Source organism: Catharus ustulatus, chromosome 6 (genome assembly GCF_009819885.2).
Source record: "Catharus ustulatus isolate bCatUst1 chromosome 6, bCatUst1.pri.v2, whole genome shotgun sequence".
Classification (NCBI taxonomy): Eukaryota; Metazoa; Chordata; class Aves; order Passeriformes; family Turdidae; genus Catharus; species Catharus ustulatus.
In genome coordinates this window covers 48,205,817-48,233,383 of record NC_046226.1, presented here as the reverse complement: position 1 = coordinate 48,233,383, position 27,567 = coordinate 48,205,817, and the positions used below count along the sequence as shown (strand labels likewise).

The window sequence follows — 27,567 nt, the reverse complement described above, 5'->3', positions numbered from 1 at the left end:
ACAATCACATGAAGTTTACTCACACTACAATAAAGCAATACATGTTTAGTTATTTACTCATTGTCAGGTTTGACCACATTTTAGTGTCTCCTAAGACAGGGGTGAAAAAAAATAGTCTCTACTAGATCTATTTTGGATTAATATTAGAGGGGGAAAAATAGGGACTTATTAGCTGAAGTTTATAAAGATCAGATAAAGCCATTGTACAGAACACAAACACCACTGATACTTAACAGGGTCAGCACAGGACATTCTCTACTTCTCGAAGCCACAGGGTAAAAGATCTTTGCTCTTGTCTCTTCCCAAATCTCCCCTGCCCTGCACAAAATAATTGGGCACAGGCATTTGAAGGGTGTAAGAATGAGATTAGCAGCAGCAACCATTTCCTGCATTCATTCTCCTTTGCTCTACTTGTCAACATCCGTACAAGAGATGAGGCTCCTTTATTTCAACTGTGGTGACCTGCAGCTTAATGTGAAAAAGAAGACTCCAGCCAAGTCCAGCTCATTTTAGATAACATGGGGAAGGGGATAGCCGCTGCAGGAACACACTCTTGGAAGGCAATTCCTTACTCTGCAGAAGGAAAATACATCCACTACAAGGACCTCAGCCTTTGTCGTACAAGGGATGAGCAACAGCTCTGTAATCATTGCCTTTGCTATTAAACCTGGTGTCTTTGGAGAAAATCCAAGGAAGTTACCTGGTGGGTGACTTACATTCTGTCCTCAAACCGTGACCCAATTGTCTGTACTATCCAACTCACCTAAAAGTATGCAGTATTAGCGCTGTGATGAGAAAATATTGTTAAAAAACTGAAATAATTTTAAAGTATCCCTGAGGCTTCAGGAATTCATTGTAGGTTTGCAGAGTAGACCAGAAACTTCTGAGCACTGAACTTCTACACATCCAAGGCTGCCCAATCTCCTTGTGTCAGTTCTGTCAGTTCCATCTGTCTGGCAGTGAGCAGCAAGGGTGGCCACACTGGTCTAAAGAGACGGGATGAATCTGTGTTCTCACCCAGTCTGAAACACACAGGGAGGGACAGAGGCAAGACCACTAATTGCTAGAAATCTACAACAAAACTATTGGTAGGATGGTAAAAAACATGCATACAAATGTTTTGTGATTTAACATATTTAATACAGAAAAGAGTCAACAGTCACCTGGACAACATAAAAGTTGGCACAGAGTTAGCACGGTGAGATGTTTATAATTTAAAAATAAATTCTTATTATATAAATAATTTAATTTAAAATTAATTCTACAAATCTGGTACACAAAGCCTAGCAAGTAGTTTTAATTGTCCTAAAGTTTGGAGATAAGTAGATGCAAGTTTTTCTCTTTAGGTCCTTACCTTTTACCTTTACTAATTGCTCCCACCAGGAAGCAAATAGCTGTTCAAAAAGTTAAACACATGAGGATAACTTCTTAAGAATCAAACCAAGTATTACTCCAACAAAAGTATTATATTTCCTATTATTGTAAAAGAAAATGTATGCTCTATTTTTGGGGTAAAACTAATTGATTATGATCAACAGCATAAGTTGTTAGGATCAACAAAGATATTTTCTACTATTCCAAGATCTTAGTTCACTAAAATCAGTATATTTCTCATTTGAAGTAAATACTATGTAGTTATGTGACAAAACATTTACTTTTTAAATAACTTCAGCAGAAACCAAAGAGGAATTTTATAGTCCAGAGTAAAAAATTCAGTTTTCTATTACAAATGGGACAAAACTGTGTTCTCAAATGAGGTCTCATAAATCCGCTGGCATTAGCAAAACATGCGAGATGTATGTTCCTAGTGAGAGCTTTAATATGAAATTCAAAGATCCACATCTTTGCTTCTGCAGATGCAGAAGAAACTTAGAAGGATCCAGAAGCCCTGTCCTAGGTTTGACTTGGGTTAACATTTTTCATAAAATGTTAAATCACAGAGTGACTGTGACAAATATATAAGAAAAACTAAAAATACCTACTCTGGGCACCTTGCTAGGAATATCTAAAGGCCACCTAACAACCTGCAGTATAATTTCCTATTTTTGGCAGTTTATCCCTTTCAGAAGAATAAAATTCCAAGGATGCAGACTTGGTGCTTGATACATTCCTTGCAAAAAGTACCCAACATTATTTTCTTAAACTCAAAAAGGATTCAGTCACTTTTGACCAAATGTGTATTCATTATCTCACACAACTGAAAGTTCTGATACTGAAGCAGTTCAGAGAAAAAAAAACTGGCTTTTGTCATGGTGGTTGTACTAAGCTTGAATAAAACACTGGCTTCCACCTGTGCCTATGTTTTATTGCAATGCTTCCAGGTCTCACATTTTCTGTTGTAAAATGTGGTTGTTAAGGAGGAAAACACCCACTGAGGAAATGTGGGACAGTATTTTTGGGTTTTGTGGAGTTTTGTTGCTGTTTTGGAGGTTTTGATTGGGTTTTGATGTAGGTTTTTTGTTATTTTAAACTACTTACACTACACTTGCACACTTACTCAGGCCCTGCTTTGCACTGTGTGCAATTTCTTACAGCTCCTTGAGCACAGAAAATAGCTATTATTTTACCATTCTGTACCATGAGGTAGGGGAAAAAAAAAGCCCTCAAAAATTGGTCACATCAGGCAAGGGAAAATCTCCACCAAGCACCTCTCTAGTCCTCCAGGTGTGCACAGCCTAGAAGGCAGAGAAAAACTCTTCATAAAAAAAAAAGAAAATAATAATAATAAAAAAATCACTGTCTAGAAACAGGGTAAAATTAATATTAAATTTGATTACTACAGCATTGAATACTCCTACTTATTATATATATAGAGAGAAATACATTCTCACATACATATCTTCCTGGTAGGAGGTGAAAACACAGGCTCTGCTATAGGAGCAGCTGATTAGAAATGCCTGTGCTCTACCATTACCACAGTTGGCATTACAAGGGTTCCCAAGGCCATTATGCCAGGTGAAGCATGACTGCAGGAGGAGGCTCAGCACCCCACCTAAAAACTCACCAGTCCAGGCATTCTGCTGCAACTCAGCCTCCCCACCAGGTTTATTTGCATCTGGCAGCTCTCCAAGACATCAGAGACAGGCTGGACCTCGAAACACCTTGCCCCCAACAAGACACCATTTTCCATCTGGAACTGAATGAGCAAGTGCTCACAGCTTTTGTGCTCAGCCACTAATGCACGTTAAACAATCTATTAGCACACCAAATTAATGGGGTAGTGCCAAGTTTAAAGTCAGCTCAGCACTGTGCCTGTGCTCAGTTCCCTGCAGCCTGTGTTGGCACCGCTGTTTGTAACACATCCAGCGCTCTGGCATTTGGAGCTCAGCCTAATTAGTTCACTGCAATTGAATCTCAGCTCTAGCCTTGATTCAGCTGCAATGGAAGTTTTGAAAGAGGCCTATCTACACAGCCCTGCATGTTTTTTCCCTGGCACTTGAGGAGCCAGGGCAAGGAAGTGTGCCAGAATTGCCCAACCAACCATTTGACAGACACAGAAATATGAATACTGCACTTACTGGGCTTTTTTTTAAAGATCATTCATGTGCAACTTTTAAAGGTAGGGTAATTCTTTTCCTGGAGGAAAGCAAACATGAGAGAAGGACTTGAAATATCATACTGGAAGGATGATGGGAAAAGAGAGAAGACCAATCCCAGGAAAGCCTGCCCAAATAGAAAAAAAATGCATAACTTTATGTGTGCTTTTCACAGTTCATTATTTTTCCACTGCACACAACCTACCTTCACTGAGCATTAGACTTTGCCAGTTTACAGTCTTCTGCTTCCATTTTTAGAAAACCTAAACATCAGTACAAAGTCTTTTTTCTCCCCACAAAACTTCCTTGACCCAATGAATATTTTTTTCCAAGTAGCCAACCATACCCCACTATCCATTTCAGAACAGAAACTGGATTTTCCCAATTATTGCTAGAGCTGTTTTCAAAAGGCATTTAAATTAGAAGACACCTAGCTTTTCACCTTCCTTCCCCTTCCACAACCAAAATACATTTCCACAATAACTTCTATGCAGCAATCACTGAATGCAACAAATAACAAAGACGGTGGTTTCATCAAGGTGACTTCAAGGCATTACCTATTAGTGTTGGGATTTAGAGGGACTGGTTTATCATACTGCTTTTCTTTCTGATGACAGTCAAATGACAGTCAATTACTAAGAAAATGTGGAATTTTTTTTTTGTCAATTACACAGTTATTTGTATCTGCATTTCTTAACCTGAAAACTTCTACTGTCCGACTAGGAGAAAGAAATGGGGACCCCTTCTGATCTGTAACCAGACTGAGACTTGAGCTCTTCATGGCACAAACTTGGATTGGTCCCCGTCACAGGACAGCCCACAGCAAAAATGAAACTTCTGGCAAGTTACAGATTGGGAAACAGAGCAATAGTGGGAAGCTCTGTACTGGCCAAGCCAAAAACACTATTTCAATTACATGGTCCCAAAGAAACACCTTCTTGCAATACTGCAGCTAAGGGGCTGCACTGAATGTAAGGAGGAAACAAAACTCTTAAGCCCCTTCTCAGTCTCACCTGCATCCAAAAATCTGCCATGAGCCCAAGCTTCAACACCAGGCTGATCAGCAAAGAGGGGTGCCCCTGAGCAGCAGCTCCTAAACATGAGCACACTTTCTTATGTGGGGCAGGCAAAGGGTCTTCCCTCCTCGCTGGAATGCTTTGGAGGCTTTCCAATCCCTTTTCCTCTCAGATAAAGCTGGTACCAAGCACACTGATAGACAAGTACAGAGTTAGGATGCTCTGCTGAAACCAACTAAACTACCTCAGTCTTGATGAGACAAAAAAAAGCTAAACCTGGGTCCTTCCAGCTATTGACAGCAACAAATGGAATATGACTGTGATCAAATCATATTTCTTTCTTTCCACTTGGATAAGCCATGCTTACTTTGGCAGGTTTGTGTCTTTATTTTTTTTTTTTTGAAAACAGAAGTAATAATCTGCAAGTCTGATTTCGAGCCACAAAAAATCTCCAACCATACAAATGTTCAAAAGCACAGCACTTCGGTTTGCAACATTTTTTAGTCTGGAGGAAACGTCATGTGTAAGCACATGCACACACTAATTGTTTCACGGATCTTTTTCCCTCCTGACATTTTACACAAGAAGTATGGACCAGCAGGTCTGGAAGTATGTTTGCAGTACGTCTGGACGCATGGCAAAAATGGGATTTTAAGTTGGAGCTACGCTTTTTCCTCACGATGTAATGTATACAAAGAGCACTGCATTACCTTTAATAACTGATTACTGCGAGTCCTGATTCAAGCAACTGGAATATTCTATCTACCCTCACTTCCTATCTCTGTGTGCACACACATGCAGCCATGCTTCTAAGAGTTTGCCTGTCTCCAGAGACCAGCTTTCCAAATCCCAGCCACTGGCCAGTCCAAGCTTATGTAAACAACTTGGGATTCGAACAAACTCAATGACAATCATTGCTGATTAAACTAAACTTATACAAAGGCAAAGTAAATTGAACCAGGTACAGGAATGCAGAGATAAGATAGAAGCTGATTATCTTGCATGGCAACAAAGGAGAGCTGCCACAATAGAACAAATCAATGGTCCATCAGTTTCCAAATTGCTCCCTCTGGTTACAGCCAACACTTCAAAGAGCACAGGGAGGCAACACTGCCAGAAGTCATTATTTGCCACACTGAGAACAAGAGAAATCAGTTCATAACTTCGCTTTCTTTAGGCACATTTTAAGATGTTTATTTTGAAATTAAGATGGCGAGAAGAACCTCTTCCCTTGAGCACTTAAATCTAAAACAAATCTTTTAAACTTCTGACAACTTCGCTTATTCTGTGAAGTCATTTCCAACAGTGGGACAGTTCCCAAGGGTTTCAGTAGGTCACTATGAGGGCAGGGTTTCTTTTTCCGCCTCTCCCCACAGAGGCTGAACCCTTGATTTGTTCGGACCACAGAACATTTCACCTCTCAAAGCTGCTCTCTCAAGGTGCTGTGATAAGTGTGATAAGATGCCCTAGCCTGGAAGGTCACTGAGAACAGTGGCTCAGTCATTCCCTCCCTCCGACAGCCAAGGCAGATTTGGTGGCCCGGGCAGGACATTGCCATCCACACAGCCTTGCCATAGGGCAAGCTCCTGCTTGCAAAGCCCGAGGCTCCAAGCAACCACCAAGTGTGTTTGCAGAAGCCATGCGTGTAAAAATCTTGGCCATCAAGCACAATGCACTTGCCCTGGTAAAATCAGGTGCGTGTCTACCACATGCTTCATTCATCTATTTCAATGAAATTTATTACAAAATCAAACCAAGTCAAGTAGCTGAACTAAGAGGTTCTATCATCTCTGCTAGTACTTTTTTTGAGTAGTAAATTAATAGCTGATTAGCCATTCCTTCTCCCCACAGAGACCATTTCCCCAGCCTTCAAAACTGAGTGTAAATGAGGCACAGTAATTCATTCCCTATTCTGCTCTCTTGAGATATTTCTCCTCTTTGGTCTAAGCAAGTAACAAAAATTCTTAGAAAAGACCTTTCTAGAATGAAATTGATTTAATCAGAGACTGGGGCGTCAAATTACCCTGGAAAGTGACAACATCAACAAGAAAGAATATACATTTTGCATAGTGAAAAACAGCTATTTGAGACACCTTATAAAAGAAATAATTCAGAAGAAAACAGGTCATTAACCTGATCTGTGCAAGACAACCAGCTTCCATCCCTTAAGTCAAGGGGCTTTGCTGCTCACCAGAACATGCAGCGATCAGAACAATAAGAAACAAACACACCAGCCTAGAATCTGTGGATAAAAGCTTGGCCTTCAACTTCCCTTTTCTAAACAATATAATATAAAACCGAGGGAAATCAATCCTGAGTATCAGTTCTCAGCTATTAGTATTCTACATACCACTAAGATTCCTGAGCAGGAAAAGGGTGTGACAGGCAATCAGTAGATGTAGCTCTTATCGCTCGATAAACAGTGTTTTAACAACCCAGCCAGAGATACAAAGCAAGTTACACGGACTATTCCAGCAGCTGTTTCTAACTGTAATAATTACAGCTTATAATTAAGAACACAGCCACACACCCCACACCTGCAGAAAACAGAAAATTAAGCTCCAATGCTTGTTGCTCCCATCACTGGGCTAGATCTTGGCCAGGGCTCTCTACTCAGCTTAGGTCTGAGTTAACACCATTCCCGTTTCCTTCCCCTCTAAACATTTAGGACAGGGACTGAGACCTCCCAGGCAGCTGAAAGCCCCTGGAATAAAGCAGGAGGCAGAGTGCAGAGGGAGTAAAAAAGACAACAGGCAAAATTATTTCAGTTTCTTGAACTCGTTTGGGCGGGAGAGACAAACAGCAGGGTCCTTGCACACCCCAAGGTAAAACCCAGCTCAGCATTCCATGAATGACTGTGTGTGTGCTGACAACGGAACAATCAAGTACTTCCTCCAGTGGGAAAGGAGCACATGCACGCCTCTGTGTGTGTGTGTGTCTCATGACTCCAAGTCCTTTCCAGCTCTGCACCTCATCCCTTGTACCCACCCCACAGTCTGCACAAAGCAGGAGACGCTGGGGCACAGCAGCTCCTCAGAATCAGACAAATCTGCCTGGTCGGTGAATTTTAGCAACACACTTCTGCTCTGTAGCAGCTATTCATCTGCCAATACTCAGCACCTGGCTGGCAGGGACTGCGCTCCAAACAGAGCACTCCTTGGCACAGCAAAAAGTTGCGTTGGGAGCTCAGAGCTGGAGAAGTGTGGAGCAAAGACCAATAACTTAAATCATTATTTAATGGGTACAAAAAGCTTATGTACTATTAAAAAAAAAAAAAAAAGAGTTGGGCTGAGAACAGTAAAGCCTCAATTCCCTCTGCTGGTGGGAAGCAGCAAGGCTGCCTAAATGGTACTTGCAGATTGCCTTATGAGAAACATAAAAGGGTGTCACTACCCTCTTCTGTCTCTTCAGGGCCCTAGGAATTTGAACAATGCTTGGTAAGAGGCTTGAGAATATTTACCGCCACTGTCATTCATCATTGCATCAGAGGAGTTCTGGGAAGAGGGGAAATGCTGGAGTTACACCATGGGTATGTGTCGTGGGGGGACAGGTAAAGAGTTACACATATTACAGAATCCTAATTCCTGCACAGACAGGATAAATCCACATTGCTAATACTCACCAAAAAAAAAAAAAAAAACAAAAAAAAAAAAAAAAAAAAAACACAACCCTGAAAAAAAGTGTTGAAATTCAAGCTAGAATCTTAAGTGAACAAAGGAACATAACCTTAGTTTTTGTTATTCAGAGTTTTCCTGGAGTTGCTGTTAAGATTTAGAGAAGATTATTTAAGATATTGAACACAGTTTACTGTGCCATCTAAACATAATCTGAGACACCTGAAAGGTCAGAAACCATAAAAGATGACTACCTAAAACTCCTTTTTAGGGGGAAAAAAAAAGGACCTCCAATTTCCAAAAGTGTTTTACACTGTTCAACCACAACCATTAGACATTTCATAATTATGACCATTATTTATTTTCTAATCTCATGGTATTATTATAATGCTAAAGAGAATGGAGCCCACAATTATCTCAGCAGTTGTACCCAGTCATCTCCCAATTACATACACTCAGATGACAGCTGTTTCCCCTTCACTGAAATAAAGTTGGTACCACTTAACCTGCTGACCTAAACACTCCAGTATCCTCAAGTGTGGAACAGAAGCACAAAATCCTGAATTTCGATAACACTTACTTAGAAATAGAACTTAAAATCAGAATACAATAATGAAATAATAAAAACTAACTTTAGTGTTTTCTGACCACAAAATATCTTTCCCTCTAGCTGTTGGAATAAGTATATATACATTTAATGGATATATATGTATACACCCACATGTATCTTTGTGTACAAATGTAACAAACGCACATCGCATTTCTAGCTGACCTTCTTACCTACATTTAACGCACACCAATTGCCCAAGGGTCACACAAGCCTTCAGCGACACCACCTCGATGGAAAAGCAGTGATTTCTCACAGAGGCACCTGCTGGGATGCTTGTGCACCACACACCTCCCACTTGCTGGCTTGTGTTTGACTCTACGCTTTACAGACAGTACCATAAACAAAGAATATTCAACCTACCTAATTTAAGAATTAAACAACTCCCTCCAAACAACACCTCCTTCCTGTCGTGATGGCTCCTACAAGGACTAAGAGCCAGGGGCAATAAAAGAGGCAAGCATAAGGAGCATCACCTGTTTCTCATCCTGCTCTGACGAGGCTGCAGCACTGATGATTGACTGCACCTGTTCAATTAGAAACTGCTGCTATGCAGTGAGCACCGGCATCACACAGGTGTCCCTGCTCGAAATCGGGAGCCACACATCAAAAATTAATAAAGAATGGGTGACAGTGCTACATACTTAATTTCCACGTTCACTATGAACAATTTATTCCAACTCCCTGGGCAGCCTTCTGAAGAAAACTGCCTGAAACCAGCAGGTGATAAACACACCTAAGGGATCCCGAACTGAGATACAGCATTTCTCTTCACTAAAAAGACAAATTTTCCCGCGGAGGATGACTTTTAGTTTAGTTCACACCTGGTGGGGGGGGAAACAAACTCAAAGCACGCACAGCCCGAAAGGACTGTATCTGCACGGGGTTCCAGCCCGGAGCACCGGGCTGGTCTGGAAGGCTCCGTGCCTGAGGAACTGCGGGGAAGGGGCTCGGGGAGCGGCCCCTCGGGGACGAGGGATGGAGGCAATGAGGGATGAAGGATGGGGGGATGAGGGATGAAGGATGGAGGACGGGGCGGTCCCGGAGCCAGCGGCGGCACCGGGAGCGCGGAGCAGGTGCCCGGCGGTACTCACACGGTGAAGTGGTACACGAAGCACTTCCACCCCGTGGGCCGCTCCAAGAAGTTGTAGACCCTGCCCTGCACGCTGCTGCGGCTGAGCAGGGGCTTGCGGAGGCTGTAGATGGAGACGCGGGGGTCCAGGCTGACGGGGGGCCGCGGGCAGTCGGCGCTCACCACCACCAGCTCGCTCCGCAGCCGCGCCGCCCGCTCCCGCTCCCGCTGCCGCTCGGGGCCGCAGCCCGCGGGCGCCTGCCCGCCCTGCGCGGCAGACAGCGGGGCGTAGTGCGCGTTCGGGGCGCTCTCGGCCAGCTCCAGCGCCGCCGCCTTCTTGCCGGGCGTCATGCTGCCCCTCCTGGGCAGCGACAGCCGGCCCAGGCTGCGGCCCTTGGGCTCGCCCGGCGGGGAGCTGCACGACATGGCTGGGGCGGCGCGGCCGTGCCCGGGAGCTGCGGGCAGCCCGGGCGCCCCGTCCCGCCGGCAGCGCTGGCCCGGCCCCCGCGGGGCGGCCCCGGCCGGGGAAGGTGCGGGGGAGCGGGGGCGGGCCGGGCGCTGTCCCGGGGCGGCCCGGCGGGAGGCGCTGGCCCGGCCCCGGCACCTGGAGCATCTCCGTGGCACTGTCCTTCCTCAGTGCTGACCTTCCCTGCGGCTCCTGTGCCCTCGTCACTCGCGAACGTGGCCTCTCACCTCGCTGAGGAGCAGGGAGACTTTCCTGCCTTCTTTCCTAAAAGCCCAGGAGGACTTTCCTGCCTTCTCAGCCACTCCGATGGCTCCCGCATTGAGTGGCGTGAGATTCTGGGGTACAACCCCTTACTTCAGATTTAGGCTCTCCAAAGCCTTCTGGACCTGTTGCTCCACTCCTTTTTGCAGAATTTCAGCACCTGGGAGAAGCAGAGCTCTGCCAGAGTCAGAATCCTCCAGGAGGCTCTTTTTAAAAGGAGTAACAAGAGCTATGAGCCCGAACAACGGGTCTTGCAGTCCTTCGTGTTACTGTAACCAAAGCGAGTGAATAGGTGAAGAACTGGGAAAACTGCAGAACAGAGCAAAAACGATCCCGCAGAGCTGCATCCTCTACAAGCTGGGTCCCTCACCAGCAGCATTTCGGGTTTTGTGGAAAGTTGCATATGTTTGAGAACAGGTCATTTTGAGAGCTTGGATAATATTCCCGTGTGGTGGAGTTAGTTATCACTTCCATAACTGCAGTGTGTTGTCATGGCTTTTTGGTTAACAATTTCTATTCCCAGAGTGAAGGGGAAGGTGGTCTTTGATCTGGAGTGATGTTTTTTTCTTCCAGCTCAAAATAGAACAGCACTAGTAAGAGCTATGTTGAGTTCATGGTTGATACTGGTACCCGGACAAGAATGTTACAGGGAGATAAGGTGCTAAATAAAGTTAAACGAAAACAAGCCTGCTAATTGCAGGTCCATTCAAATGTCAGGCTGCATGAATTGTAGGGGAACCAGGCAAGATCCTCCACCAGTGTAAACAAGAAAGACGGGTGGGCTCTCGTACTGATTTACACCCGTGAGGGATCTGGCTCCATCTTAGGCACACAAAAACACAAGTGTTAAAATGAGACTTTGCAAAACTTGTTTCTAAACCAAACACGTCCTAACCAGGCTCCACTAGAGCATTAAGAACAAACCAGTCCAGTAAAAACAGCATTTCAAAGGAAAATTTTCCTGTATCAGGTCAAAGTAGAGCCTGGTTTCTCTATTTTGAGAAACTGTTCTTTCTTGAAACAAGCCGCAAGAAAAATGGCTAATGGAAGAAAGAATGTCATTGCTACCCTTGAAGGCTCACTGTTTGAGGGCCAGCCTGATAAAGTCTTGATATTAGAGTTAACAAACGTGTTTCTTTATATAAGTGTTCTGCTTTGTTTTACAGACCAACATAACATTGTCTGGGTTATACAGAGCCTTATCCTGGAGCCAGCTGCAAAATATAACGTGCAGAGTCCAGCCAGACAAGAGCCTGTATGCTAATCCATAAATTATGTTGTTCTTCATAAAACTTTTCAAACTATTTTTAAGATATTGTGGCATAATGTTGTTATTTATCCATTGATTAACAAAAAAGAGACCAGAAACTTCACTCTGTCTGAACCTAGGAAAATAAAATTTCTGTATTACTTTTGCAAAAGAAAACTTAGGGGGATATTATATACTTAAATGGCTAAACAGGGAAGAAAATTGGTAAGATCTAAATTTGTTCTTCAGTATTCAGTGAGAAACTGTTCCAAAGAATCAAAGTTTGCTTCAATAAATTTTTACTGTAAAACAGAAAAATTTTCAAATATATTCCACAGCCTTATATATTGAGTTATTTTTCAGGACAGGAATATTTTCCTAAGGTTTTAGATTGGAATTCCAATGTTGGCTAAATCTTTCAAAGAACCATCACAAATAAAGGAATTTTTAATTATTTAAAATTAGTGTTTGGGTATTATCTAAAGATCTTTTCCCAGACTCAAGGAATCAATCAAAATCTAAATTTTAAGTTTGTTGCTGATAAATGATAACATTTATGTAGCAAAAAATCATATTGCTAGATGATTGCCAGCTAGTTCAAGGTACTGAATGGTAAAACATGTCTGGCACAAGTGAAAGCAAGAGCATACTTGAAGAAAAGTGTCAAATAAATGACTACTTAGGGATGAGAATCCAGGGTAATAATCTTTAATGAATATTAAGTTACCAAACTGATAAATTAATTTGCAGCATTTTCAAGATGTGTATTTTAATACGGTAATGGAAATTCCCATTTCTCCCCTTCTTAAGTAGCCATGTCTTGATCTTAATCATATTTATTTTACAAAACAACAGAATTATGTATGTGGAAGAAGAGGAAAAAAGAGAGTGTGGTGTATACATGAAAGAGTTAAAAATGGGAAGAGGAGACAGATGAGTGTTCAAATATATTTATGGAGCTGGGTATCTAGGTTTTGATAGTGAAGAGGGTAGGAGGATACATTAAATAAAGAGGATGTGGGCTTTAAATATTAAGGTGGAACTACTATGCTGAATTGTTTCTTAGAATAATAATAATCTGAGTATTTACAGAGCTGCAGTGAAATGAGTAACACCAGTACATTTTAATTCACAGCTTGCAAGAACTGTTTTAAATCTTTATGTCTTTAGGAGGACTATGGTTCCAAACATGAGATATCATAAGTCACTGTAGTATGATGATAACACAGTGAAGCTGAAGGCAGAGCTCCCAATTCTAGAAATTAAATTGAAGCACGACTAGTAAAGTACTAGTTAAAGGCTTCTTTGAGCTACAGTAGATAGAAAATGTTTGAACCATCCTGGGCCTTTGTTTCTGACATCCTGTACCAAGTTATGATCAATATTATGCCTGCAGCATCAGGTATGCTCATGACATGCTGTATTTTCACTTAGTGCCTGCCAGAGTGCCGTGCAAGATCACAGTGCTAAACCACTGATGAATGTTTGCAAGCAGGATTAGCTGCAGCCAGTTAGAGACACCTTGATCTTTTGCCTGATTACTTCCCTGTGGAAGCTAAGACTCAAACAAACAGTTTGTATCTGAATGTTCTGAAAGCCTTTAACACTTACGTTGCAATTACAGGTTGCACCAGTTCTCCTCTGGCATGGAAATCCTCTTGTTTGCTGTTAGATTACTTTGTGGGATGGTTTCTGTTTGAATTAGGTTTGGGGTTTGGTTTTTTTTGTTTAATACCACTTCAATTTCTGCCCAGCTACAGTATGAGACATGTTAAATAACAGTTTTCAATGAGAGGAGAGAGAGGGGTGTGCTGTCTCCATTTTTGAACTCTTTTTCTTGGATTAAATATTTTGTTGTGTTCGATTTCCTGGAGAATCCACATTTGAATTGAGTGAATAGATAATTTCAAAAACACAGTCAATGATGAAGGTAAATGTCACTCAGTACTGAACTAAGAATAAAGTCCTAGATTATTTATATAATTTCACATAGTAAGGATGACAAAAACTTCGGAAATATTCTCTGTCAATTAAAAAATTCTGCTCACAGATTCGTCATTACTTTAAAAACATTCCAGTTAAAAGCTACAAAACAACTAAGTACTTAGACCTCAGACAAAAGGAACAGTTTGAGAATGCAACAATAACATGTTACACAAATAAACCTCAGCCCTAAGATTCAAAACAAAAGCAAGGGGAAAGAGATACTTTGCTTCACTTTCTAAATCCTGGGAAGACTATGGTTTAGCCAATTCAGTAGGGAGATGGGGAGATATATGTAGATTTTCATTCATTCATCAAATTTCAATTAAGAACAATTTTCTGAGTACATATAGACATTTTCCATTGGACACCTTGACACCTCTCATTTACCATTATTTAAAATTCATCTAAATATATTAATAGACAACTTGTATGCTTTTATTCAAATTAACTTCAGGTTTTAAATTTCAGCAAAAGATCCATGAATACATCCATGCTTCCCCTGTGTAAATCCAGCAGGTTTTCCCTGTCGGCAGGCATTGCTAGCTAAGCAACTTAGCACTCCAGCAGAAATTCCAGCTACAGAGAGTGTATCCAAAACTGCAGTGGTGGCCCAAAACACTGACCATCACCTTTTCATAAGTCAGAGATCACATTAATTAATCACTTCCTTGGTAGGCTAATCACTGTCAAAAAGACACACTTTTAAACAGGTGTTTATGCAGTCTGCTTCTCTGTCAGTCGCTTTTCAAGACAAATGGAGCAGACAAAAGAGCAGATAGCATCCTATTGAGAAAGTTTAAAGTGCCCTTTAATTCCTTCCCTTCTTTACTGCTGGGTTATTTTTAAGAGTGGCTGCAGTCTGCCCAGGAATCTGGGCAGCAGAGAGAAGCAGCCCTGCAGAAGATAGCGAGTGGCATGCACAGATATCTGCTGCACGGAGGCCACGCGGTCCTGCTGACATCCCTGATTAGCGTTATCTGCGGGAAAGCTCAGTGCGTGGCTATGGCTACACTGACATTTCGTGTTTACATTGTTTCATAGGATTTTAAAGCGTTTTGGTGCCCTTCTGGGAAAGGATGTTACTGTCCACAATGCTCGGTATGAAGCCCTAAAGCAAAGAAAGACTCTGAGAATATATTTAGGCTTATGCCTCACAAACAATTTTTCTGTTTTCAAACACCTTGGGAACTCTGAGCCAAAGATCTCTACCCTCTGGATGCACCTATCCAGACAATTCCTTATTCACCTCACAGTCTATCCATTGAATCAATCTCCAGTTCAGAGAGAAGGATGTTGGGGAGGTGGAACTGTGCCAAAGGCTTTACAGAAATCCAGATAAATGACATTCCTCCATGTCAAATGATATCCCTGTATCCCTTGCCGTGTCCACTGACGTAGGCATTCCATCGCAGGAGGACATCAGGTTGGTCAGGCAGGATCAGCCCTGGGTGAAGCTGTGCTGGCTGCCTCAAATCACCTCCCTGTTCTCACGTGCCTTAGCAGAGCTTTTATGAGGAACACTTCCAGGATATTCCCAAGAATAAAGGTGAGGAAAACAGGTCCTCCCAGGGTCCTCCTTTCTAATTTTTTAAAAGATATGTGCAATATTTCCCTTTTTCCAGCCACTTGACACTTCACTGACAGCCAGGATTATTTGAGTATGACAGAGAGGGGCTTGGCAACTGTGTCAGCCAATTCCCTCAGGACTCTGGGATGCATCTCATGGGGTCCCATGGACTTATTCAGGTTCCTCAGGTGATCACGACCCTAATCTTTATTACAGTGGGAGGGACTTTGCTCCCCCAGTTCCCATCCTGCTGTCCAAGATCTGTGAGAAGTTGAGGCAAAAACCTTGATAGACTCTTCATCTTTCTTGTTAAGGAGCATTAATTTATACAAAAGGCTAGTACCAGCCAACTGGAATTTTGGTTTCCATCAATAAGGATCAAAATTTTTTCTACAATGTTAGCCTCTTCTATTTGCTTTCTGGCTGACCAAAATCTTCCATGTGTGAGTCTGAAGAATTCAGGCCTTAAATGTTAGCTTGCTTAGAAACAGGACTTCAGGGCAGAGCCCTTGAAGGGCTCATGGGGAAAAAGAAACCAAAAGAAAGTGGTGCTAGATTTGTAACTGAGCCACTTTGGTGCATCCCAGCTTGTAAACATCCCTCTCAAAATGCTCTTTCTGCTGCCAACCTACTTGCAATCTTCAACAAAGTGGCAGTAGGAAAAATAAAAATAAAAATCTAGAACTTGTGAAAAGTTCTTATAAAAAGAAGCCTTGTAAAACTAAGAGGGGATACCTTTAGGAGATCTTGCTCCAGGCACACTTGTAGACCCACACACGGGTAACCTCTCCAGTCTGTTTCAGCAGTTGCCTGTAGTGTCCCATCCTCCTGAGTTTTTCAATATAGTTAATTTTTCAGCAATTTTTGTAATTGAAAAGGATTCTTTTAGGTAATACTCCAAAAGAGAAAACTAAAGAGGCTGACAACATCCTGCAATGTTCATTTGTTTCTTTCTCCAAGCAGCAGCTGACAGAATAAGAGGATGCAGTCTTAAGCTGCACCAAAGGAAATATAGGTAGGATATTAGGAAAAAGTTTTTTATGGAAAGAGTGTTAAAGTACTGGAATTGTCTGCCTGGGGAGGTGGTGGAGTCACCATCCCTGGGTGTGTTTAAAAAAAGACTGAATGCAGCACTTGGTGCCATGGTCTAGTTGAGGTGTTGGGGCATGGGTTGGACTCTATGATCTTGGAGGTCTCTTCCAACCTAGTGATTGTGTGATTTTCATCATTATGGCAGACGTGGTGTATTTCAATCTCAGGAGCATGTGAGACTCAGCAGACATTTGCTTGCTCACAGAATGCCTCACAGGATTCAGAGCGCACATTCTTACACAGGTCAGCAGGTCTGAGGGCATGGTGACCAACAGCATTCTCCAAATGAAGAGGTTGCTACATCATTTTCTTGCATCAAAAGCTAATTCTCCTCCTCACATTAGTCACAAACCTTCTCTTTGTTAGACTAAAATCAGTACCGAATAACACCGCTGAGTAAGACCTGAATAAATTAACTGAAATTCTGAAATACCCCCCAAATTTTTGCCCCATGGTTGCTTATGGAGAGGAGTGCTCTTAATGAAAGGATGTCCTGGTATTTCAGGAAGGGTTTCACTCTTAGCAGCTGAGAAAGAAATCACTAGCTATGGCCAAATCTCTTCCTGGTCCAGGAACACTTCCTGCCTCTGAGCACGTTAATCTGTAACATGTAATATCCTATTTCGCGTGCAAGGAATGGCATGGGATAGATAATCAGATAATCATTCTTCTTCAGCAGGACCCATTTGGCAACCCACTTTTGATGTCAAGCATCGTCCAGCTGACAGTTAAGCCTGTGGCTGAATGTCCTTTAATTGCAGGTGGTTCACTGGGAAACTTCAGTGGGAGGTTATACACGTGCAATGCAAGGAATTTAATGCTAGCTCTGTGGGAGAATCCAAAGCTTTTCAAACAATAATCCATCATAAAGCTTTCTAATGCCTAAAAAAACCCTAACCACACAACAAAGAGTAATAGAAAAAGTACTAGCAGTGTCTCCTCCCCTCCCATACACCTTTTCTTACATGAGTGACCTCTCAAGGCAAACAGATTGGAAACTGTAAAACTCAGTGGATAGACCACAGGAGAGCTGTGCAACAATCAGCTCTACTAAACTGGAATTTCAGGTTGCTTTCATCTCACAAAACAAGAGTTTTCATTTTGCTAGGACCATTCTAATAGGTAAAGCTAAACAATGCAATGTAATCTAAAGTCTTGCAAAAATTCTTTTAACTCGTTCCATAATTGTCACTTAATGCCAAATTCTAGAGACGTGCCTGACCTTTTTCTAATTGGGTTAATTGCAATTCTTATCTCAGTGTCCTCATCTCCAGCGTCTCAAAAGCACAGCTGCCCTGCAGGATTTTGTTTTACGGTGCAAATGCTGAAGCTGGAGCTTGTTGAACCCCAAAATTTTGTGTGTGAAGAGCACCACAGCTCCCTCTGTCTTTTTGCGGAAGTGGAAAAGGGAACATTAGAGCACCCTCGTCATCTCCCTGATTGATGGCTAATTACAAATCCAGTGACCCAGGCTGTAGCATAACTCCTTTTTAGAGACCATTTGTGTGCATGGTGGGGCATTAACATTTGTTAATTGGGCTATTAAGCTGCTGTTAAAAATGGACATCACTTGAGGGCTCTGCTAAAGTACCACTCAGTGGCAAAATGAGGTTACTGATTTCAGACTGTCTGCACCACATCCAAGTCTCATTCTCAGAAACTCTGGAAAGATAATAACTGCATTTGCTTCGTACTGCCCAAAAGAACAACCCATAACCTTACTGGTAAACTACAGCCTCTTCAAAGCAGGTGTGCTAACCTCACTAAGTCAGCAAAGAGGAAACAACCCACCAAATCATATCCTACCAGCATAAAAGTTGCTTTTCCTTGACAAAATTTAAAAGATAAACCGTTAATTCATTTTTTATATTATTTCAGACCTCATTGTAAGCAAACGTTTTGGTCTGCAAAGCTTTTTTGTTTTTCTTTAAAGGCACCTGATACGTCAAATATTTTTGTGCAGTCTGCTTTTATATATTCTATTCCTGGAGGTCCCTCTAGTGGCTAGAGAGTCAATTTTATCTGGTTTGGCTTAAAAGGCTACAGATATTTCTCATAATAGACATAAAGGTTTTCCTAACTTTAGTAATTCCTCCTACAATGACAAATCAAATTAAAAAAATATTTTTCACATTACCAAAAAGGAAGAATGATTGGACTAACTTGATAAATTATCCATATTTGAATATGAATAATAGGAAGCTGGCAAAGACAGGATCAAATTCCTGTATATATATTGAGTTTAAGAAAGAATTTTCAGGTCCCCATCAGAGAGGAAAGTTCCAGTCTCTAACCTCGGACTTGAATGACCTGAGTTCAGCACCCAGCTCTCCCACAGACTTCCTGTTTGACCTCTGGTGTGTCATTGCTCTTATTTGTGCCTCAGGTTGTCACTTTGGAAATGGGATAATAGCAGTGTCCTCCTTTGTAGCTGTGATGACAAATGTGGTCGCAGGTTAAGCACTCGGATTTGCTGGGGAAGAGGGGCAGGAACAGTCACTATAAAGGTAGGGATGCTTTGGAACACTGCACAAAATTCTGGTGTGCAGATAGAACTAAGAGCACTGGAATTCATGATCAAGACATTGTGATTTGAATGGAAACACAAACTTGAATCAATGCTTTAGGTTTAGACTGTTGCTAGATGTCATACAGAGACTCTTCCTTGCATTTGCTCTTGGAGAAACTTCACCACATGAACAGATTTGGAAAGGGACATCACCTGGCTTATCAGCTACATAAAACCCTTCAGTGTCACGGATAACCCTGATTGTTTAAATTAGGCCAGCCATTGCACACAAACCCACAAATACAGCCCATCCCCACATCAGTGACTGCTTTTAATTATCAGAGGGCTAGAAAATAGGAATCTGCTGCAAATCCTCAAATTTTATGTTAGAAGACACAGTTTAATGCAATGAACATTCCAATGAAAGTTCCATCCTATAAGATAAAGGAATGTTAGTAGTAATTCATTCACCTACACTGGCAGGGTGAGCAAGGCAGTGGAAAGAGCTGAATAAACAGTGTCATGAATTTGCAGCTTACAAAATCTTTAATCTCTAGCATCTATAAGACAGTAATCAATTATGAATCTTCATACTCAAGCATTATTTCCCTCTTAGCAGATTAGCATTAAGGTTGGAAGGCTACCAGGAGGGGAGATAGGTGTACAGGTGTGATTTTGGGTCAGAGTGGCCAGCAAATCTTACCAGGATTCTCCAGAAAAGTTAATGGAACTGTCTAGGGAAAGGGTTAATAATAAACACACCTGTTTTCAGCAGAAGGGAGAACACACAAAGAAAAGCTAACCTGACAGTATTCTGATGTTCAAATAGTACTTAGATAGATAAAAACATGCGGGATTTCAAGAGAGACACTTGCAGAGTAATAGCCCAGGAGGGACTGAGATACCTTAATCAGGACCTGGTACAGTTCAGCCTCACACCCAGTGTTGCTCATTAACTGTAGATTAAACTAAGCACACCATTCATGTCTGAATTGGAGGGAAACTTCTGCTTGGGCTGTGAGTTTCACAGTCCCAGCACCTCCTGCTTTCTAGCAAACCGTTACTCAAGATTGGACAAAAATAGCCACTAACTTCAACCCTTTCAGAGAACATTTCTTAGTTAAAGCCCTGCTTCATTTCAGGGTTTTATACTTCAAGCAACTCTCACTGCTGTAACAAAGATCAAAGACTTTTAATGACTGTGATGTTGTGGAATTTAACACAAATCTATTTCTAGATATATAAGCATTAACAGAAATATGGATAGTTAAAATATACTGACATATAGACGTACAAAGGAAATTTTTAAGCAATTCAGAATTAGTACACGGGTCATTGTGAGAGAACCAAAACCTGCCGTTCTCTTGAACAGATAGAATTTGAATATCTGAGCAGTTTATGTCATTTTACACTCTAATCAAAAGGATGTATCAGAGATACATTTTATAAATGTTTCAGAAACAAAAGCACAAAGAAATGCACACTCACTCACACTCATCTGTTTTAAGGACAGAGAATATTTATGGCATATATCAGCTCATGCAAGAAACCCACAGCCCCAGTACAAACATATAGGAATCATACTCATTTTAATAGTGAAGGACAAAAATATTTGAAGAAACACATTACTGTAATCATGAAAGAGTTGGGGCATATCTTTGATTTCTTCAAAGTGGCTTTTATTCACAGCAGTCAACTGAGCTGCAATAATTTATACCAAATGTGGTCTGTTACATATCAAGAAAGGCCCACAGGCAAGTTACCTAAGGAAGCATTGTGGAGCAATTTTGTACTCTAAATGCAGAACAAATCCTTAAACAAATGCACTTTTAAGGCTGAGATGCTGTGCACCAAAATTTGAAATTATCAGTAAGGACAAGAGGATAGTTGCTTTGGAAACCTGAATCGTTAAGAGAGCGCCTTGACTACAAACCTGTGCTTTGGGAAATTTCTGTAGCTTGGGAAAGCCTATGACTCTTCTCAAAGGGGATGAAGGATTAGCTACTGATGCCTTTACTCAACATCCAATTTACTACAAAAATTTGAAAAGGTAATTTAGAAAACACATTCATAGTTAAGTCCACTCCTGCTTGTTTGCTCCTGATACCTCTATGCTCCTCTACTGCAGGTGAGAAGTGCTAATTATTTGCATCCCCATCCATTTCACAGAGCTTATTTCCATCCCAAATAGCTGTTGATGCCATTCTACACCAGCAACAGTTCACTTCCATTGTCACAGGAACCAGTGTGACTGGCAAACTGGGAACATCTTCATCTTCCCAAACAGGAAAAGGCAACAGCAGCCAATAAAAGCCACCTCAGTGCATCTCCAGATCTGCAGATGGATGGCCACTCCTGCTGCAGAGGACAGCCAGCAGGTAGGACCACAAAATATTCTACCTATGTTAAGAGATGTCTGTGATACCCCCAAGAAGGGATCACTGCTTAGCCCACATTTTCTTTCCTCTTTATCCTTTTCCAGTAATCATCAGCAGTATGCACAAATCACTGCCACTCTCTCTTCCCCCTGAATAATGAAAACTTTGTAAAACTTCAAGAATTTCTGTCAGCAATTTCACAAGTTAGTTGTTGCTATCCTTTGTCCACGATCACTTTCAGAAGTGGTTTTTTTCTGTTCAGTAATTTGCTTTTCTCAGATAAATGGTAGCTAACTTAGTGTATTTACCCTGCTCTTCAATTAGACACCAGCAGCATTCCATTAGTGCACTCTCCACTATTCAGACAACTTTTTAGTTTGCTAGGAGTAATCCTAATAGACTCAGGTATTTAGCTGGTCCTTGCACGCTATTTTTAGCGGAACTATTACAGTCAGGCAGCCATCTACCACACAGCTCTTTCTGGGACAGCAAAGTACAGAGGTGGAAGCCTGACCTCTGCTCCTCTGCACTGTGGTTTCCTGCACTATGGCATCCTCCCACCAGCCCCACGATTTTAAGACATGAATATGCACTAACAACTTTTCTTTCTGCTACTCTGCCTTCCTCTTTCATGTATTTTCTATTCTCATTCTCAGCCCCTGAAGACAATTCCCAACAGTATCTTGGGGTGCAGATGACGTCTGTGGTTCTGTGTCTGTTCTATTATTTGCCTTTCTAAATTTTTCATGCAATTTTTGTTTTACAAGATTGCGTTCAGAATAGAAGATTATCTAAATGCTGGAAGAGAGAATTAAGGTAGAAAAAGCCCCTTTTATTTGATGCTTTCTGATAAAAGGCAATCAACTGTCTGAAATGCTGAAAAACTAGAGTTTGGCTACATTTATTCTTCACTTTCAGCTGGGAAAGCCTCTTTTCCCACTGAATTTTGAAAAATAAAGTCAGTAAATGATAAAGGTGAAAATCATCCTGGTCTTTGGTAAATCATTTCAATGCTGCATTTTTCTTCTAGTTCTTAGGGCCAGCTCAAGGGAACTGCTCATGTCAATAGAATCAGGTACATGCATTCTCAGAGTACCAAGTCTATTGTCTTCAAAACAGGCTTTTTAAGATCTTCATAAAAGTAAACAATATCTGGCAATTAGTACCACCCCAGATGAGCATGCAACCAATTTCAGTTTTGTATTTGCTATTATGCAGCTACATATGTTTTAGTTTCATCAATATTAAAACCATAGTCAATGTGGAGTAGGAAGCAGGATATTGACAACAAGAGTAGAAATTACACATTTTTATAGCTGCTTTTTAACCTTGTATTAATTTGCATTAACTTTGCTTAATTCCATACAGTTATAGTTTTTAATTGTTTTATGAGAGGTGTGGCAAGTAAGAAAGTGACTTTTAAATTTTTTCTTGGCTTCCATTCTGTCATTAGCTAGAAGTTACATGTTCATCCTTGTGGATTTTTCTCTCTCTCTTTTTTTTTTTCCTAATAGACAGCCAAAGAGCAAATTGACTGTGATTTACTGCAACTGTGGGTTAAACATCAGTACTATCTAGAAGAAAAAAGAAAGTGTATGTTTCCTTGTAGAGGGCAGTAGTCAGACATTTAAAATCTAGGGTTGGCAGGCTTGCTACCTGCATGCTATATTCATGCTATATAAACAAAATACGTATGCTATATAAATATTTGCTATATATGCTATATATATATGCTATATAAAAAGCAACCTTGAATTTCTAGGGGGGCAAGAAGATCCAAAAACCACATCAGAGGGCATTCAGTGGGTCTGATTTCTAAAGGTACAACACAGCCCAGTGAACTCAGGTGTTTAGGTCCAAGGTTTCCTGCAAGTCACAGGCACATCCAAATGCAGCTTCAGTTCTGCAGTTAATGGAAAAGAAAAAGAGATTTGTGTCTAACAAAGGAAAAACTTAGAACACTCAATGAACCATTTTGCCAATACCATTTTTGCACACTGTACTAAGTTCAGAACTGTGTCTGCAGTTTTGTCATATTTAAGAGAAAAAGCAAACTAACTTATTTTCCTAAGGTTTTGAATTCTCAAAGTATATTTTGTATATAGCTCATACAAAAGAGCTTCTTGGTTTTGAATACACTTCCCCTTTGAGCTCACAAAATTTGCCTGAAGCACTGAGCAAGCTGTTGCAAACATGAGACCATGAAACTTGCCACACAAGGAAACACAGCAAAAGGTTTTTTTCCACTGTAAAAACTGCTCTTCTCCATAAAAGAATGCATGTCTATAGGCATGAAATTGAAAAAAAAAATTGCACAGATGATGAACTGGAAAGGGAGTAAAGATTATTTTAGCATAGTTGTAAACATTGGTATGAGCTTAATGCTCAGAGTTAATTTTGTGGCGTCAGCTGTTGGCATGAAGGGAAACATTTGTGAACTTTTGCAGATTCTACAAGTATGATACATTAAGATGCTCACAAGCTGATCTGGGGAAAACCACTCTAAGTTATTTCCCAAGTGGCAGTCCTTTATATTTTCAAATATTTCAGCTTTCAGTTGTATTTCTGTGTCCTTTGCTTTTAACAGTACGTATTTGCCCATGCACAATCCAGTTTCAACACAAATTTTCGGTGATGGTTTTGTCTGCCTTCTCTGTACATTGCCCTTCCTGAAGCACTTGCTTTGAATTGGAACTACCCCAAATTTCTTGTCTTTTCCTTCAGTGTGAACTATGGCTGTGGTTTCTCAAAACATTATTTCCAGAGAGTTGTGTAGCATGCTGTACACCACATCAGTGAACTGATTTTGCTGAAAAATGACCTGGCAAAAATGAGTTCTTTTAATGTGAACTCGGTCTGATTCACTGAGAGGCCACACAAGGAGCTGTGCTGGCACAGCTTCAAAGTGCCATGCCATGCTGTGGGAACAGAGCAGGGAAGGTCCGGGAGTATTTGAAGCTGGTGTCAACCTTCCCCCACACCCCATATACAACGTGCTATGCAAGCCCTGCCAATTCCTTTATTTTCATCGAACAGCCTTGCTGTGTGCTGTCTCTCATCACATCCATCTGCTCCTTACATTGTTTACTTCCCCAAAGTCTACATTTCTCTTTTATCACCTCTCCACCCTCTCAGGTTTTCTCCCCAGAATAAATCCACTTTATGAAATTCGCTGGCTGACATCCATATGCAAATTTCTGCGGATTCACTAAAAGTACATTATTCAAATAGCCTCTGGTCCTCTTTACTTTGTTAAGCAAATGAAGACAGAAACAAAAAGTCCAAGTACCTATATTTGCATTAGCATTTTGCACATTCATTTGTAAAGACTCAGTGCTAACTCTACCCAAAGCAAAGCACTACACACTCTCTTAGAAAATAATAGGAAGACTCCTTCAAACTGCCGGTTTGCTTCGCATCCTGGTGTCCTGGATGGAATTACAGGAAGGATCCAGCTCCAAAGCCATGCCCTCTAAATGTTCAAACAAAGCCTAACACTGCCTCAGTAACAAGATTCTCTTCCCACACATATATTTATAGCTTCCTTTTGGTGGTGGGGATTTTTAAATATTTTTTTTTTCCCTCTTAATTCAGTTCTGATTTTTGACTATGCACAGACACAGTAAAGAGGAATTACTTGATAGAACATTCTTTAGCAACTGCTGTTCTAGAAAGGAAACTGTCAATCCCGATGCTTTTAAAAGCTTCTAGTGAGGCCAATTCACATAAATATATCTGGAAACTTTACCCCTTTCTATTTTACTAGGACTCTTCTATGCTTCACTTCTCCCCACGACTTGAATTCAAGTTCCTGATTTCCTGTCTGGCCCTGTGTCTGCAAACTCATAAAACCTCTGGTTACTGAACATATTCCCAATGTTATCAACCTGAACTAGCCTCTCTCTGTCTCTGTCCTAGCCAGACTGTGGAGAAACCTTCCCACAGGTTATTTCTGCATCCCTCTGGGTCCCATCTCTGGCATGTAATGGCTTTCCTTAGCCCCCATCTGAACGTGAGAGAAGTGTAGCACAGCATAATTCAAGTTGGACTTGTCTTGACAGTCGTGTTTCTTTTGTTCCCTTTTTCTATTTGTGCCATTCTCAGAGATTTATTTGCTCCAGGCATGACAAAGCCCTGTGCAGGACAGCTGGCCATGATTTCTGCTGGTGTGTTTCACCACCCCCAGGTCTTTACGCTTTATTTAGCAATTCCTTGGCAATCATGGCAGATGATTCTGTTTTGTCATTAGGCTGTGATGCAGAAATGTCTCATGCATTCTTACCAGAATTTGAATGTGCTAATTCCTGACAAACATTTTCCAAAGTTGCAATATAAATGTAAGTAAGATAAGGTTTGTAATTGCACACAGATGTATGTACATCAGTTTCTCACACAGATATATATATGCGTATATTTTCTAGAGCAAACAGGGGTTTTTTGTTTCACATTATTTTTTTATATTCCCACAACATTTATAGATATTTTTCCCTTCCTGGATTCTAGTTAATGGTACCTTTCTCCACTGCATTTGACCCTGATTTAAGTACTGGTTTTGTTTCTTCACACTTAAATGTGCACACCAGTTAAAGTCCATTCAATTCACTTTTCAACCACATGCTGAAACTGAATATGAAATTTGCAGTCTTTACTGTGCCCTTCACATCTCTGGTACTCTTTACTCTGATCCTCTGCATGGGCTTTGTTCTTCATATTTAGTAAGTTTTAATTCAAACCAGGAATGAAAATGCAGCTACTATTGGAAGCAAATAATTCCATTACATGGCTGCTGGCACTGGCCCAGTAAATTCACTGATGCAGTTTTCCTGGAGTGAGTACTTGCACTAAAATCAGCAGGAACATTTCCATTGGAAAAGTTACATAAGTGTATGAGTATCTCAAGGATCAGAGCTGCAGTTGCATGTCCAGCTCTTGGGGTTTAAGGTCAAGTCCTTTGGGTCACAACACAGAGATGCTATTGCAATCAAGAGCTGCTGTCTGGTTGCTTTCCTTGTTCCCTATCCAGCAGAGCAAGGGTTTCATTCTTTCTGAGGAAGCCTTTGCAGTGGTCACTACTGTACCTCTGCACAGCCCTGGCATCATTCTTCCCTTGAGCCTGCTCCTTGCTGTCCTAACCACAAACATAAACAACAAATCTTTCCTATCCCTTTTGCATTGGTAAACTATTATATTCTCTTTTCTCCTCCCTGCATTTTCCCCTCTGCTTTTGGTAGCACAATTCTAAATTGTTCAAGTTTTCCTTCTCTTTTAGCACAAGGTTTCTGCTGTTCTTGTTGGTCCAGCTCGAATCTTCTCCAGCTGGTTTGTAATTCCCCTGAAGCCTGGCACCCAAATCCAAACATGATATTGCAGCTAAAGCTGTTCTGATGAACAGCTGAGTGACTTCACACAGGCTGTTTATGCTGTCCTAGGTGGCACTTCTCTCCTGCAAGAACAGCACAGCATTACTCACATCTGCTCTGCCTGTAACCCTCAGATCTTCCCATCAGGGCTGCAGTTCAGCAAAAGGGATCCCGTTACCTGTGTTGGAAGCTGGGTGTTCCTGCCCAAGTGAAGTTCATTGTATTGGTCTTCATCGAGTTTTTCTCTTTATTAGTGTGAGTCCTGTTTTCTGTTTTTTTCTGACTAATAGCTGAGGCTTCTTTTTTGCTGGGTTTGCTAGCTCACCCTGCACAGGGTACAAGGGAACTGGCGCAGTTTCACATTAAAGCATACTTGAAAGTTTATAAATCAATAAGTTTGCCTCATCTGCAAGGGGAGGGGGTACTTTGTGACTGGTTTCACATCAGCAGTACTGCATTACTATATTTAATCATTTCACCTATATATTCAAATGTACACCTTGAGTGGGTGAAGGAATCTGTGTGATTCAGAGTCAGGGTGTGTCCCAGCCTGCTGATCAGCCTTCAAGTATGAAGGAGAATTCTAAGTCATGAGAGCTAATGACTGCTGCACGCCTACTCTCTTAATGGAACTATTGCCCTTGAAGACAAAACCGAGGTCAAACCATCCCCTGATCAGGCCATTTTCTCAAAAGACATGCTTGAAAACCTCAAATCTGACCTCCCTTCCATGGACACAGCCTAGTCCTGGTTAAAATCTAAAGGAAGGGTGAATCAGACTCACATTCCTCTCACCCCTCTGGAGGTGAACAATGTGTCCTGTTACCACACAAGGAAGTAGAGATGCACATTCA

The 27,567-nt window shown here is 41.3% G+C and overlaps 1 protein-coding gene across 2 annotated transcripts in view; it reads right to left on the bottom strand.

Annotated features, from left to right (window-relative positions):
* KCNQ1 (potassium voltage-gated channel subfamily Q member 1) overlaps nucleotides 1–10,277 on the bottom strand; it is a 324,081-nt gene extending 313,804 nt beyond the window's left edge. Inside the window, exon 1 of one of the 2 annotated variants that reach the window (XM_033063900.2) lies at nucleotides 9,868–10,277. In XM_033063900.2, coding sequence (XP_032919791.1) covers nucleotides 9,868–10,271 — 404 coding nt within the window. In that variant the 5' untranslated portion in view covers nucleotides 10,272–10,277. The remainder of the gene's footprint in view (nucleotides 1–9,867) is intronic. The other variant, XM_033063899.1, reaches the window with a different exon arrangement.
* Between the last annotated feature and the right edge of the window lie 17,290 nt (nucleotides 10,278–27,567).